Source organism: Scyliorhinus canicula, chromosome 19 (genome assembly GCF_902713615.1).
Source record: "Scyliorhinus canicula chromosome 19, sScyCan1.1, whole genome shotgun sequence".
Taxonomy (NCBI): domain Eukaryota; kingdom Metazoa; phylum Chordata; class Chondrichthyes; order Carcharhiniformes; family Scyliorhinidae; genus Scyliorhinus; species Scyliorhinus canicula.
Window position 1 is genome coordinate 11,365,054 of NC_052164.1, and position 16,026 is coordinate 11,381,079.

A 16,026-nucleotide genomic window follows, 5' to 3' on the forward strand; every position below is an offset into this window, starting at 1 on the left:
TAGAAACATTTAAAATTATGAAGGGAATAGATAGGATAGATGCGGGCAGATTGTTTCCACTAGCGGGTGACAGCAGAACTAGGGGACATTGCCTCAAAATAAGGGGAAGTAGATTTAGGACTGAGTTTAGGAGGAACTTCTTCACCCAAAGGGTTGTGAATCTATGGAATTCCTTGCCCAGTGAAGCAGTTGAGGCTCCTACATTACATGTTTTTAAGGTAACGATAGATAGTTTTTTGAAGAATAAAGGGATTAAGGGTTATGGTGTTCGGGCCGGAAAGTGGAGCTGAGTCCACAAAAGATCAGCCATGATCTAATTGAATGGCGGAGCAGGCTCGAGGGGCCAGATGGCCTACTCCTGCTCCTAGTTCTTATGTTCTTATGCTACTGTGCTGCCCAATCTCCACCAAAACTAGATTATCTAGTCATCTTTCTCATTGATGTGTAGAAATTGGTTGTGGTGTACTTCAACAATATTTATCCTTTCCCTTCATTCTGCTGATGATCTGAAATTGATGCCTCTAGTTGCTGAGCATTGGGAGTAGTTCTTTTTTCGATCTGTGAAAATCTCTGTTAACACCTCTATTAGAGTTCCTCTTCCAGCCCCTTCAACTATCCATTTTTAAATTTCTTTCTTGTGCTTATCTAGCTTGCCATTGAATGCAGCCACGTCATACGTCAGAACAATTACTTGTGGTTGAGTTTCACATTCTAACCACTTCCTGGGATATTTCTCCTGCGATTTATTACTAACTATTTTGTAATTAGGGCCCTGCGTGCCTGTATGGATAGCTAAATGGATAAAGCACAGATGGTTGAAGACAATTGTACGACCACAATCCCAACAAAGTTTAGGGGTACCAAATATAAACAAACACAGGAATCTGTTTAACAGACAGCTCTCCCACACTTGAGGCTATGTAGCTCCCATGAAGCAACAGATCAGTCATAAGTGGGGAATTTTAGAGACCAAAATCATTAAGTGAACAGGCAGTAGAATAGTCACAGAACCCCAACAACAAAGTAACAAAGAGCTTACCACGGGGTTTTCTCCATGATGTGCCACCTTGACATCACAGACTTGCCCTGTTGAATCCAGCAGCACTTCTACATAGAACATGTCTGATGTAATGTAACACTCGGTACCTGAAGGACTCAGGTGAGAACCAAGGCTGGATGACAGAAAAGGGTAGACTGGAATTAGGTACTTTAAAAAAAACTTTAATTGCTTAGTAAACAGTCTGAATGATGGCAGATCAATGAATTCATTTGGCATTCAAAGCAGGGAGTCTTACCCGTTCTGTCTGGCAATAGACTCCAGGCGGTCTGTCATTGCAGGCAGAGACATGACTAAAGAAACAATGAGCATGAATTGAAAGTTAGCATCAATGTGAAGATTCAGAGAAAACAAGGCCATCATTTGAATTTGTACAGTGCCTTTAAGGACAGAAAATCATTTTGATTGAAGAGCTTGAGGAACCTACAGAGGGAGGATAGGGCTGGTAGGAGGGAGCTATAGACATAGTTTTTAAATGGAACATGTTGGGATCAGGGAGCCGGTGAAGGTCAGCGAGGGCAGGGGTGGTCCGCCCTGTACTTTGGACAGGTCATCGATGATGAAGTTTTAAACAAGCTGCAGATCATTGGGAAAGGGGAATGCTAAGATAGCTTAGTCTCGAATTGACAGTGCATGTATAAGAAATTACTTCCTTACAAGTTATAGATCTAAAAATAACCTGGACCCATCTAATATGTACATGCAAAGAGAATAAAGCTGTTACCCATATAAATACTGCACATTTAAATACTAAAACATCTTAATTTTTTTTATATAGCATTGACAATTATCTATGATTAAAAAGAGAAAAAATGGCTTCCTTAGTGGGCCTTGTGAATAAAAACACCACACATCAAGACAATAAGTGACATATCGAGGTTCGAGCTCTGGTTTGTACAAGGCTAGCTGATTTAAGTTAAGAGTTGCACAATTGATTCCAGCAACCCGAAGCTACAGAAGAGAAAAATGAGATGGAGTTCCTGTGCTGGCTGGTTTTTGATGGCCCCTGGTGGAAACTACTGATGGTCTGAAGTTCTGCTTAACTTAACTTGTGGAAGTCATAAAAATTATATGCAACATTTTCTCTGGCCAATAAATGCATTGCATAGAGATAATCAGACAGCAAGAGGAGACTGTATATGTGGAAAGAACATGATTGATGAGCTAACTGGCCTACATTCCATTACATACACAATATACTTGTGTTCATGATGAAATCTTACGTTGATCCAACAGCCCATAAGAATGATAATATATATTTCACTCTCCTGTATCAGCTTGTGACAATCTTCACTAACCTTTTAATGCTTTCTGCAGAGTCTCCAAACAGGCAATAAGATGCTGGTGGCCTCCTGTGTTCATTATACCGCGTTTCTCCTTAACATAAGGACAATACAGCAATTAGAATGGCTGTTCATTGTAAGATGTAAAGAAGACACGCTGTGATATATGTTTATCGGTAGATAATAAGGATCACGATAACCAATACTATATCTCGACATCATCAGATTTTGTGTCTGAGAAATTATCATCTATTCACCATCTTTGAAGGAACACTGCGAGGAGAGATTAAAATCCTGGCCGACTGTGACCTACAGCTTTTTGTCTGAGCTTCTCTGCTATCTTACCATGGCTTGTCGCACAAGTTTTGCTGTCTCAGTCCAGGGTCTTGTCTGGCTATATTTTGTGTGCAGTTTCTCCAGCAAGGAGTTCATTTTACTCAACTTCTCAGCTTCTGCAGAACAAGAAAAAAGAAAATTAAGGCATCGTTTTTGGGAGAATATGTCCATTATTAAGAATACATCTCAAAATATTCCCTGCAGGTATAAACTAAGTTAAAATTTCTGCATGGGAAGGCAGCACGGTGGCACAGTGGGTAGCACTGCAGCCTCACGGCACCGAGGTCACAGGTTCGATCCCGGCTCTGGGTCACTGTCCGTGTGGAGTTTGCACATTCTCCCCGTGTGTGCATGGGTTTCGCCCCACAACCCAAAAGATGTGCAGGGTAGGTGGATTGGCCACGCTAAATTGTCCCTTAATTGGAAAAATAAATTGGGTACTCTACATTTATTTTTAAAAAGTAAAACAAATCTGTATGGATAAGTCTGCACTATTTTAATAGTTGCATCTTTATGGTTATTTTGAAATACTTGTCCTTATTTCACTCAATTTAAAATATATTGCTTTGAATTTTTTTTGAACCAACCCTAGTTCTCAAAGACCAGAAAATATATTATGCCATTGTTGCTACTTTCATTTCCCCATCACCAAAAGATGCCTGATATCTAGTTAAGACTCTGTCCAAACTATGGAAGTATCTCCCATGAAGAAAGAGCATCAAACAGATCCTCTGGCTGTTTTTGTTTTACATGAGTAAACGGAAAACACGGGGAACAGTGAAATGCTGGCAACACCTCACTGGGGTATAAGGGATTTCAACAAAGAAGCTTTAGCCACTTGGGATTTTCTTGTGTGTTAGAATCTCTTATTCTCCAAGGAGAGAAATGACAACATTTATAATCAGAATGCTCCATGACCCAAGGTGTAAATTTCGCAGTTACATGCAGGCTCCATTAGTAATTTCCTCCGTAAGTGCCGGAATAAATGGCATATCTATGTATTCTGCTCTGTCCCTTCGTGTTTTTGAAACCACACCTGGGATTAAACATTCGCAATCTGATCCTTTTGACATTTCGTGCAATGTAACTGTAGCAAATGAAACAGTCCACTGACATGTTCAAATGGAATATCAGAGTTTTACGGATCTCAGATCCGTAAAGATTTGACCAGTTACTTGAAAAGCTTTCAACCTGAAGTCGGAAACAACTTGGGTTATTTGATTCTCAATGTGTAAAATCTAACACCCCAATTCAGGGTTTAGTATTGAAAACATTTAATCACACTTAAGATTTTAGTTCCAATTAACTTGGTGGCTTTGATACATAAAACTCACCATTTATCCCAGGTTCGGACATTACATAAAATAGACTTACAACTGTCAAATTATTCTCAGGAGAGGAGGCTTACCACTAAGAGGGCTTACAGTGGTTGTTAAATTGAGTTGGGGAACACTTCAGCAGTCAAGGACATTCAGCCTCTGATCTCCGGGTCAGCATTCTACAAGGAGGCCTTCAGGAGACGCGACAACGCAAAATTGCTGAGCAAAAACTTATAGCTAAGTTCCGCACGCATGAATGCGGACTCAACCGGGATCTGGGATTCATGTCGCATTACATTCGGCCCCCACCAACAAGCCTGGACTTGCAGAGGCCTACCGACTGAACTGGCTTGGGACAATTCACACCTCTTTAACCTGGAGTTACCTCTCTCTCTGCATCTTTGATGATTTGATTGCCTGCAGGTGCTCGCATTCCGGGCATCTCTGACTGTGTCTATATAAACATTTCTGGAACAAGCCTTTCCATTCACCTGAAGAAGGAGCCGTGCTCCGAAAGCTCGTGTTTGAAACAAACCTGTTGGACTTTAACCTGGTGTTGTAAGACTTCTCACTGTGCTCACCCCAGTCCAACGCCGGCATCTCCACATCATGGCTACCATTGACACCGCAAACTGCCGGCTCAAAGTGGAGAGGATCTCCAGGAAGATCGCGCATATAGACACTGACATTCAGTTTCTACAAAGATGCAAAAAAGCAGACAAGATCCCGAAAGGACTACAGATCAAAAACCCACTCAAGTCGACTTACAACACAGACTACGCTGAAAGACTCTGCCACCGCACCTCTGTCACACTCCTCAAACACCAGGTTAAAGTCCAACAGGTTTGTTTCAAACACGAGCTTTCGGAGCACGGCTCCTTCTTCAGGTGAATGCTCCGAAAGCTCGTGTTTGAAACAAACCTGTTGGACTTTAACCTGGTGTTGTAAGACTTCTTACTGTGCTCACCCCAGTCCAACGCCGGCATCTCCACATCATGACACTCCTCAAACACCTCGTACACCAACTCTACAGCAGTCGACGCAACCTGGAAACCAAGGGAGAGGCCATATTCTCAACTTGCGCTCAGGACACAGCAGACCAGCTGCGGAACACCGCCAAACAGATGAGACAGCAATACTATGCCACCTACATGCACACCAAGAACAGGAAGCTTGAGAAACTTGGCATCACCACCAGCAGCAATCAAGCTTCTCCCGGTACAACAGTCGAAAACAATACAGGGAAATCCATTGTCAACTTGTCAGACTACACCCTTCAACCAGACGAAATCGAAGTCCTCAGCAGAGGGCTCAATTTCTGCACCACCACCAAAATGGACCCCATCAGTCTCGCGGCAGATACGGAGGAATTCATCAGGCGAATGAGGCTCCGGGAATTCTTCCACAGACCCCAAGAGGCCGACAGCGAACCCAGGGACACGACCAATGAACCGGAACAGCAGACCGCGAGATCTGCAGTGCAGCAACCGAAAAGGAAAGAGTCAAATTGGACCCCTCCGGAAGGCCGCTGCCCTAGACTCGACATGTATGCTCAAGCCGTCAGAAGTCGTGTCAATGCCAGATTCATCACTCGCAATCACAAGGCAGCCTCAAACGTCACCCAAGCACAACGCAACGCCATCCGCACTCTCAAGACCAACCGCAACATCGTCATCAAACCAGCAGACAAAGGAGGGGCCACCGTCATACTGAACAGAACAGACTACTGCAAAGAAGTATACCGACAACTCGACAACCAGGAACACTACAGGCAGTTACCCGCAGATCCAACCAAGGAACACATCCGCCAACTCAGCAGACTGATCAAGACCTTAGATCCAGACCTTCAGAACACCCTACGTGCTCTCATCCCACGTAATCCCCGCATTGGAGATCTCTACTGCCTCCCGAAAATACACACGGCCAACACACCAGGCCGTCCTATCGTTTCAGGCAATGGGACCCTGAGTGAGAACCTCTCTGGCCATATCGAGGGCATCTTGAAACCCATCGTACAAGGTACACCCAGCTTCTGTCGCGACACGACGGACTTCCTACAGAAACTCAGCACCCATGGACCAGTTGAACCAGGAACATTCCTCGTCACAATGGATGTCTCGGCACTCTACACCAGCATCCCCCATGACGACGGCATTGCTGCAACAGCCTCAGTCCTCAACACCGACAACTGCCAATCTCCAGACGCAATTCTGCAACTCATCCGTTTCATTCTAGACCACAACGTCTTCACCTTCGACAACAAATTCTTCATCCAGACGCACGGAACAGCCATGGGGACCAAATTTGCACCTCAATATGCCAACATCTTCATGCACAAGTTTGAACAGGACTTCCTCACCACACAGGACTTTCAACCGATGCTATACACCAGATACATCGATGACATTTTTTTCCTTTGGACCCACGGCGAGACATCACTGAAACGACTACACGATGACATCAATAAGTTCCATCCCACCATCAAACTCACCATGGACTATTCTCCAAATTCAGTTCCATTCTTGGACACACTCGTCTCCATCAAGGACGGTCACCTCAGCACCTCGCTTTACCGCAAGCCCACAGATAATCTCACGATGCTCCACTTCTCCAGCTTTCACCCGAAACACATTAAAGAAGCCATCCCCTATGGACAAGCCCTCCGTATACACAGGATCTGCTCAGACAAGGAGGAGCGCAACAGACACCTACAGATGCTGAAAGATGCCCTCGTACGAACGGGATATGGCGCTCGACTCATTGATCGACAGTTCCACCGCGCCACAGCAAAAAACCGCACCGACCTCCTCAGAAGACAAACACGGGACACCACTGACAGAGTACCCTTCGTCGTCCAGTACTTTCCTGGGGCGGAGAAACTACGACATCTTCTTCGCAGCCTCCAACACATCATCAGCGAGGATGGACATCTTGCCAAGGTCATCCCCACACCCCCACTACTGGCCTTCAAACAACCGCGCAACCTCAAACAAACCATTGTTTGCAGCAAATTACCCAGCCTTCAGAACAGCAACCACAACACCACAAAACCCTGCCAGGGTAATCTCTGCAAGACATGCCAGATCATCGACATGGACACCACCATTACACGTGGAAACACCACCCACCAGGTACGCGGCGCATACTCGTGCGACTCGACCAATGTAGTCTACCTCATACGCTGCAGGAAAGGATGTCCCGAAGCGTGGTACATTGGCGAGACCATGCAGACACTGCGACAACGAATAAACGGGCATCGTGCGACTATCAACAGGCAGGACTGTTCCCTTCCAGTTGGGGAACACTTCAGCAGTCAAGGACATTCAGCCTCTGATCTCCGGGTCAGCATTCTACAAGGAGGCCTTCAGGAGACGCGACAACGCAAAATTGCTGAGCAAAAACTTATAGCTAAGTTCCGCACGCATGAATGCGGACTCAACCGGGATCTGGGATTCATGTCGCATTACATTCGGCCCCCACCAACAAGCCTGGACTTGCAGAGGCCTACCGACTGAACTGGCTTGGGACAATTCACACCTCTTTAACCTGGAGTTACCTCTCTCTCTGCATCTTTGATGATTTGATTGCCTGCAGGTGCTCGCATTCCGGGCATCTCTGACTGTGTCTATATAAACATTTCTGGAACAAGCCTTTCCATTCACCTGAAGAAGGAGCCGTGCTCCGAAAGCTCGTGTTTGAAACAAACCTGTTGGACTTTAACCTGGTGTTGTAAGACTTCTCACTGTGCTCACCCCAGTCCAACGCCGGCATCTCCACATCATGTTAAATTGATGCAAAAGGATTTTACCATAATATTCAATATGGTCAAACCCGAATTAAGTGAGCCTGTTCTCGACTATTTTCTTCTCTTTGGAACATTCTATGCTGCATAATTTACCATTTGCTCAGATGATGAGAAGATTATTTGGTCCACGATGATGTGAATGCTATTCTGAAACCAAATTCTAGAAATAAGAGCACTTTTCTTTCACTTCCTCCCAAATCTTCATTCATTAGGCAAATTCTATAGTTAAGGACAAGTTATTGAATACAAAAGCAAAGTGCTAGCGCTAGCCTGTGTCCACTCTTTCAAAACACACATTTGGTGAACTCTGCTGTTAAAACTTTGAGACACAAAAAATCCATAATTAAATAATCTCATTTGATTGTCAGCAACACCTTATATTACATTACATACAGTACATGTTATATATAATACATGTTATAATATAATACATGTACATATTACTGAACCTGAACTAATTGTCTATCAGGTGGTGAAAGGGAGGGAAGAACTTGAAACAATTAGAATCAAAAGCTGAAAAGTGCCCAGGTCCTGGTGGGCTTCATCCTGCCATTTTAAAAGAAATAGCTACTCAGATAATAGATACATTGGTTCAAATTTTACAAAATTCCCTATATCCTGGATCAGTCCCATCAGATTGGAAAATAGCGAATGTGACTCCTCGGTTCAAGAAAGGAGGGGGACAGAAAGCAGGAAACTACAGGCCAGTTTGATTAACATCTGTCACAGCAAAAACGCTGGAATCTATTATTTACGAGGACATAGCAGGTCATTTCAAAAATCTCAAGTGCGATCCTGCAGAGTCAACATGGTTTTGTGAAAGGAAAATCACATTTGACTAATTTATTGGTGCTCTTTGAGGAAGTAACAAGCAACATGATAAAGAAGAACTTGTAGAAATGAAAAATGAAAATCGCATATTGTCACGAGTAGGCTTCAATGAAGTTACTGTGAAAAGCCCCTAGTCGCCACATTCCGGCGCCTGTTCGGGGAGGCTGTCCTGCCTTGGTCTGCTTTCAAAGCCAGCGATTTAACCCAGTGTGCTAAACAGCCCCTGTGGTGTACTTCTTTTTTTTTATAAATTTAGATTAGCCAATTATATTTTCCAATTAAGGGGCAATTTAGCGTGGCCAATCCACCTACTCTGCACATTTTTGGGTTGTGGGGGCGAAACCCACGCAGACACAGGGAGAACGTGCAAACTCCACACGGACAGTGACCCAGAGCCGGGATCGAACCTGGGACCTCAGCGCCGTGAGGCGGTTGTGCTAACCACTAGGCCACCGTGCTGCCCTTCCCTGTGGTGTACTTAAGATTTCTAGAAGGCATGTGACAAGATTTCACATCAAATGCCACTACGTAAAATATGAGTTTCTGGTGTAGTGAGTAACATATTAGAATAGAGAGAAGATTGGTTAGCTAACAGGAAACTGAGAGTAGGCATAAGTGGGTCATTTTCGGATTGTCAAGATGTGACGAGTAGAGTGCCACAGGGATCTGTGCTGGGGTTTCAAGTATTTACAATTTATATCTTGACTTGAATGAAGGGGCTGAATGTATGGTTGCTACAATTGCTGATAACACAAAGAAAGGTAAGAAAGTTAGTCATGAAGAGGACATAAGGAATCTGCAAATTGATACAGATAGCTGAAGTGAGCGGGCAAACATTTGGCAGAAGGAGTATGATGTAGGAAAATGTGAATTTGTCCACTTTGGCAGGAAAAATAGAAAAGCAGCATATTATTTAAATGAATAGAGTGCGAACTCTGCGGTACAAAGGGATCTAAATGTCCTGATACACAGATCACAAAGGTTAGTATTGGAGGTACAGCAAGTGCATCGGGAAGTAAATGGAATGTTGTTGTTTATTGCAAGGGGAATGAAAAAAGTAGGTATGTTTTGCTGCAGTTGTACAGGGCATTGATGAGACTACATCTGGAGTTCTGTCTCATTTAAGAAAGGATATAAACGCATTAGGTGCAGTTCCCTCGACTGATACCTGAGTTTGGGGCAGGGGGTTATCTTATGAGGAAAGGTTGGACAGGCTGGGCCTGTACCCACTGGCGTTAAGAAGAATTAGAGGTGATCGTATGAAAACATAAAGATCCTGAGAGGACTTGACAAGGTGAATGCTGTAAGCATATTTCCCCTTGTTGGAGAGACTAGAACTAGGGAACGCAATTCAACAATAAGGGGTCTCCTATTTAAGACGAAGAGGATCATTTTTTCTCTCAGGAGATTTTGAGTCTCCGGACCTCTCTACCCCACAGAGTGGTGGTGGCAGGGCGTTGAATATTCTAATGCATAAGTAGATAGATTCTTGACTAACAAAGAAGTCAGATTATATGGGATAAGTAGAATGTGGAGTTAAGGCCACAATCGGATCAGCCATGATCTTATTGAATGGCAGAGTAGATGCGAAGGGCCAAGATCTATTCCTGCTCCTAATTCGCATGTCCCTGCATGTTCATATGAATGGCCTGCTTGTTCTCATGTTCTTATAATGAAACAGAAGAACTTGCATTTATCTAAACGCCACAAATCCTCAAAACGTCATAAAGTACTTCACAATCAACAAGTTACTTTTGAAATGTAATCACTGCAATTATCTCAACACAAACAGTAATGAGATAAAGGAGCAGTTAATCAACTTGGTTGAGGCATAAACGCTGATCACGGCATTAGAACTAGCATTCTGTTCTTTAAGAAGTGTCATGGGATATTTTGTCAGCATAAACACAGGACCTTGGTTTAAATCAAAGCCAGCACATCTAACAATGCAGCACCCTCTCTTTACTGCATTGCTTTAGAGTCCTAAATAGGCTTTAACCATGAACTCTCTAACAATGGCTAAAGTACTCATGTGCATTAAGCTTGTTGGGAAAATTAAATTCTTGTCTGTTCGCTCAGATATTAAAAATGATAAGTTTGAGAATAGAACTCTCTGCATACGTACAGGTACAGAGCCCGTTTGATGACTTAGATCTGTTAGCTGCACATCACACTCTACAGACACTGCAGTCATACAACTACATCCCTAATTTAACAATATATTATATATCCTTCCTGCATGAAGCAGAGTTTGCTTAAAGGTTAGCTATCAGCATATTTCCATTTTAAACCTACAATAACCCTGACCTGTAAAACTGCCTCCCTTCACTCATTTTCTAAAATTTATTTTTACACTGCTGCAATTTCATTGCTGCGATGGGCTCTTTTCCTAAAGATATTCAACATGTATCTAATTACAGACTCTCGGAAGCCAGCACAAGCTGCAAGTATTCATTACGCAGGGATCACAACCACCAACAAGACTCGACTGTATTCTCCATGTTTCCCACTGATTCATGCTGAGCCCTTTCCTTTCGTGCTGCTCAGGTTTCCTCAAACGTTTCACATCATGAGTGACCATTCATACTTTCTGTTAATAGCTGGTGATTTCTAACAAAATTAACGAATATTCACTTTTTTGTGTATAACATCTTGTAGCATGGTGGTTAGCATAAATGCTTCACAGCTCCAGGGTCCCAGGTTCGATTCCTGGCTGGGTCACTGTCTGTGTGGAGTCTGCACGTCCTCCCCCTGTTTGCGTGGGTTTCCTCCGGTTTCCTCCCACAGTCCAAAGATGTGCGGGTTAGGTGGATTGGCCATGCTAAATTGCCCGTAGTGTCCTAATAAAAGTAAGGTTAAGGGGGGGGGGGGGGGGTTGTTGGGTTACGGGTATAGGGTGGATACGTGGGTTTGAGTACGGTGATCATGGCTCGGCACAACATTGAGAGCCGAAGGGCCTGTTCTGTGCTGTACTGTTCTATGTTCTATAAAGGCGAATTTAAACACCCCATTTGTGAAAATAAATGTATTTTCACTCGCTCAGGGTCTCTCATTTTCATTCTGGTCAAATTGATATCTTTACACGTTGGAAGGGATTCAGATGTTATCAAACTGAAGAGTGAACCTAAACAATTCATCAGAGATCACCGTTAACTCTGAATTCCGCCATTCCATCTCAGGGCCAGTTTTTCAGCTACTCCTCTTTAGAATTTATCCAAAAGAATTTACCCTTCTTTAAAAAAACACTTAAAAATCATCCTCTTTGATTGTGCTTTTGGTACCATCAACTGAATATTCGATCAGCAGCCACTTTCATTTGTGACCACAAGAAATAGGAACAGGAGTTGGCCATTCGGCACCTCGAGAATGCTGCCACTCAACAGCATCATGCCTGATCTGACATTCCTCATGTCCACTTTCCTGCCCTTTCCCCATAACCCTTGATTCCCTTACTGATCAAGAATCTATCTGTCTCAGCCGACACAAGGACTCTGCCCCCACAGCTCTCTGTGAAAAGGAGTTCCAAAGACTCAATCTCTCAGAGAAGAAATTCCTCCTAATCTCATTTTAAATTGGCACCCCTTTAATCTGAGGCTATGCCCTCGGGTCCTAGACTCTCCCACGAGGGGGAAACATCCTCTCAGCATTTACTCGGTCAAGCCTCCGAAGAATCCGATGTTTCAATGAGATCCCCTCTCATTCTTCTAAATTCCAATGAGTAGCGTCCCGACCTGTTTAACCTTTGCTCAAAAAGCAATGCCTCCATACCAGGGGTCATCCAAGTGCACCTTCTCTGAACTGCCTCCAATGAAATAATATATTTTCTTAAATAAGGGGAACAAAACTGCCCACAGTGCTCCAGATCTGGTCTCACCAGTACCGTATACAGTTGCAGCAATACTTCCCAACTCTTCTACTCCAACCCTCTTGAAATGAGGCCAACATTCCATTAGTTTTCCTGATTCCCTGCTGCACCTGTGTGCTAGCTTTGTGTTTCATGCACAAACGTGGCAAGTCCCTTTGTGTTGCAGCTTTCTGCAGTTTTTCTCCATTTAAAGAATACTCCGTTCCGCTTTTCTCCCTTTCAAAATGAACTTCACATTTTCCCACATTGTACTCCATTTGCCAACTTTTTGCACACTTACTTAACTATCACTATTTCTTTGCAAACTGTTTGTATACCTCTCACAACTTGCCTTTCCACCTATTTTTGTATCATCTGCAAATGTGGCTCCACTACATTTGCTTCCTTCCTCCAAGTCATTAATATATATTGTAAACAGTTGCGGCCTCAGCACTGATCCAAATGTATTATCTCAAGCTTCTCTGAGTTAACTTTTGTCACTTTTTTGCCGAGTCGACCAATCCATTGATAGCTTCATGCATGCTACATTGAAGTACAAATCATTATTCTGTGCCACAAGCAAGGAACCTAGCGAGTCCTGTGGAACCCCACTGGAAAATGCCTTCCAGTAACAAAAACAGCAAATTTCCCTTCGCAGAATTGTCACAAACTAGGGAAAATAATTAATGTCATCAACAGATGGATCCGAAGTGAGTTGAAATTACATCTTTTCACATAGAGGGCAGTGGGGGTCTAGCAGTCGCTGGCTGAAATGGTAGTGGAGACAGAAATCCTCATTGCATTTGAAACATATTTGGATGTGTACGTGCAATGCTGTGATTTTTTTAGACCAAGAGCTTGATTAAGCTGGTTTGCTCTTTTTCAGCCAGCAGATATCTGATGAACTGAATGGTCTTCCTCTGATCCTAAATCCTCTGATTCTATGCTATAAACAAACCAATAGGGAAGTGATCAGCTCCAAAATTCGAATTTACACATGGTGAAATTTCAGTTCTCATTTCTTACACTCTTATCTGCAGCCTCATCTGATACTGTCATTTTCTCAGGGTACATCTGTAAGTGTTTATCGTCTGAACAGACGCTAACTTGGATTTTCTTGTCAGCAGTACAGCGCCTTCATTATCATGGGAAACATAACGCACACAAGCCTGAAAAGAGTAACAAATAAAGTACACTCGCCCTCAAGGTTTTTTTAAAAAAGAACTGTTATGACCCAGGTAGCAAGACGTTTTAGTCAAAGGTTAAATTGCACTGTCACCAGGGTGTCAGTAAAACACAAGGATAAATGTTCAGTATTAAACTTTTATACCATGCGAATTTGACTGTTGAAACATCAGCAAATACAATTTTGATGGCAAGGATGGGGCGGCACGGTAGCACAGTGGTTAGCACAATTGCTTCACAGCTCCAGGGTCCAAGGTTCGATTCCCAGCTTGCGTCACTGTCTGTGCGGAGTCTGCACGTTCTCCCTGCGTCTGCGTGGGTTTCCTCCGGGTGCTCCGGTTTCCTCCCACAGTCCAAAGATGTACAGGTTAGGTGAACTGACCATGCTAAATTGCCCTTAGTGTCCAAAAATGTCAGGGGGGGTTACGGGGATAGGGTGGAGGTGTGGGCTTAGGTAGGGTTTTCTTTCCAAGAGCTGGTGCAGACACAATGGGCTGAATGGCCTCCTTCTGCACTGTAAATTCTATGAACTATAATTACGTCTTGGGAGGGCAGCTCCACACAATGCTGGAATGCAGGTTAGTTAGAGATTTGTCTCTAGGGTGGATACAACTTTATAATTTTTTTTGTTTTAATCTTTATTAGTGTCACAAGTTGGCCTTATTAACACTGCAGTGACATTATTGTGAAAAGCCCCTAGTCGCCACACTCCGGCACCTTTTCGGGTACACAGAGGGAGAATTCAGAATGTCCAATTCACCGAACAGCACGTCTTTCGGGATTTGTGGGTGGAAACCGAAGCACCCGGAGGAAACCCACGCAGACACGGGGAGAACGTGCAGACTCCGCACAGTGACCCAAGCCGCAAATCGAACCTGGGACCCTGGCGTTGTGAAGCAACAGTGCTAACCACGGTGCTACCGTGCTCAACCAATGCCTACCCCCACCCCCAACAACCCCCTTTCCACTTATTGATCGTGTCTGCCAGGATCCTCTGGTCTGCAGCGAGGATCACCCCATTCAGATGTTTGCACTCGGCCTGTTTCAGTGGGGCTGGGGCCGGTTGTTCCACAGGGCTGAATGGAGAGGGTCACCCAGCGTCAGCGGAGATGATGGGCTCTCAGTGCGGGGGGGGGGGGGGGGGGTGATCCAGCCCAGCGGTTTGAGGCCACGCCAGTGTCTCCGTCTCACTCCGCTCCCGGGCGGCCCTCCTGCCCCTGGAAACCCCGGTCCCCCTGCCCGCGGGGCTGCCGGTCGGGCGGGGGGGGGGGGGGGGGGGGGGAGAGATCACCAGCCGAGGGCCTCGTCCGTACCTGTCGCCTCTTCTTTACTCCGCTCGGCGTGCGGCGGCTGGGGCAGCGGCCCGGCCGAGGTGTCGGCGGAGCCGCCGTGACTGTAGGAGACCGATACGGGAAAGCCCTGCAGCGCCGCCATCTTCCCTCCGCTCGTACGGCCCCCGCCGCGCGGACTGATGGCGTCACTTCCGACTCGACCTGCTGTCGTCAGAGGGCTGCCAGCAGCACCCCTGGAGGCGGATGGGGGAACTGCAGCCCAGAATGCAATATTGCCCAAAGTTTACCCAGACCTTCCTGGAGTTGTAATTCCATCTCACCGCCTTCCTCTCACGTCCACATGTCCATCCTTGGCCTGCTGCAATGTTCCAGTGAAGCTCAGCGTAAGCTGGAGGAACATCACCTCATCTTCCGATTAGGCACCATAAGACATAGGAGTGGAAGTAAGGCCATTCGGCCCATCGAGTCCACTCCGCCATTCAATCATGGCTGATGGGCATTTCAACTCCACCTACCAGCATTCTCCCCGTAGCCCTTAATTCCTCGCGACATCAAGAATTTATCTATCTCTGCCTTGAAGCCATTTAGCGTCCTGGCCTCCACTGCACTCCGCGGCAATGAATTCCACAGGCCCACCACTCTCTGGCTGAAGAAATGTCTCCGCATTTCTGTTCTGAATTTACCCCCTCTAATTCTAAGGCTGTGCCCACGGGTCCTCGTCTCCTCGCCTAACGGAAACAGTTTCTTTGCGTCCACCCTTTCTAAGCCATGTATTATCTTGTAAGTTTCTATTAGATCTCCCCTTAACCTTCGAAACTCCAAAGAATACAATCCCAGGATCCTCAGCCGCTCATCATATGTTAGACCCGCCATTCCAGGGATCATCCGTGTGAATCTCCACTGGACACGCTCCAGTGCCAGTATGTCCTTCCTGAGATGTGGGGCCCAAAACTGGACACAGTACTCCAAATTGGGCCTAACCAGGGCCTTATAAAGGCTCAGTAGCACATCGCTGCTTTTATATTCCAACCCTCTTGAGAAAAATGACAACATTGCATTCGCTTTCTTAATCAC

The 16,026-nt window shown here is 44.9% G+C and overlaps 1 protein-coding gene across 1 annotated transcript in view; it reads right to left on the reverse strand.

The window, feature by feature from the left end:
- med1 (mediator complex subunit 1) overlaps positions 1-15,117 on the reverse strand; it is a 50,335-nt gene extending 35,218 nt beyond the window's left edge. The window contains exons 1-5 of the mRNA XM_038778407.1: positions 14,974-15,117; positions 2,686-2,792; positions 2,356-2,434; positions 1,296-1,350; positions 1,040-1,172 (exon numbers count right to left, since the gene is read on the reverse strand). Coding sequence (XP_038634335.1) covers positions 1,040-1,172; positions 1,296-1,350; positions 2,356-2,434; positions 2,686-2,792; positions 14,974-15,094 — 495 coding nt within the window. The 5' untranslated portion in view covers positions 15,095-15,117. The remainder of the gene's footprint in view (positions 1-1,039; positions 1,173-1,295; positions 1,351-2,355; positions 2,435-2,685; positions 2,793-14,973) is intronic.
- Between the last annotated feature and the right edge of the window lie 909 nt (positions 15,118-16,026).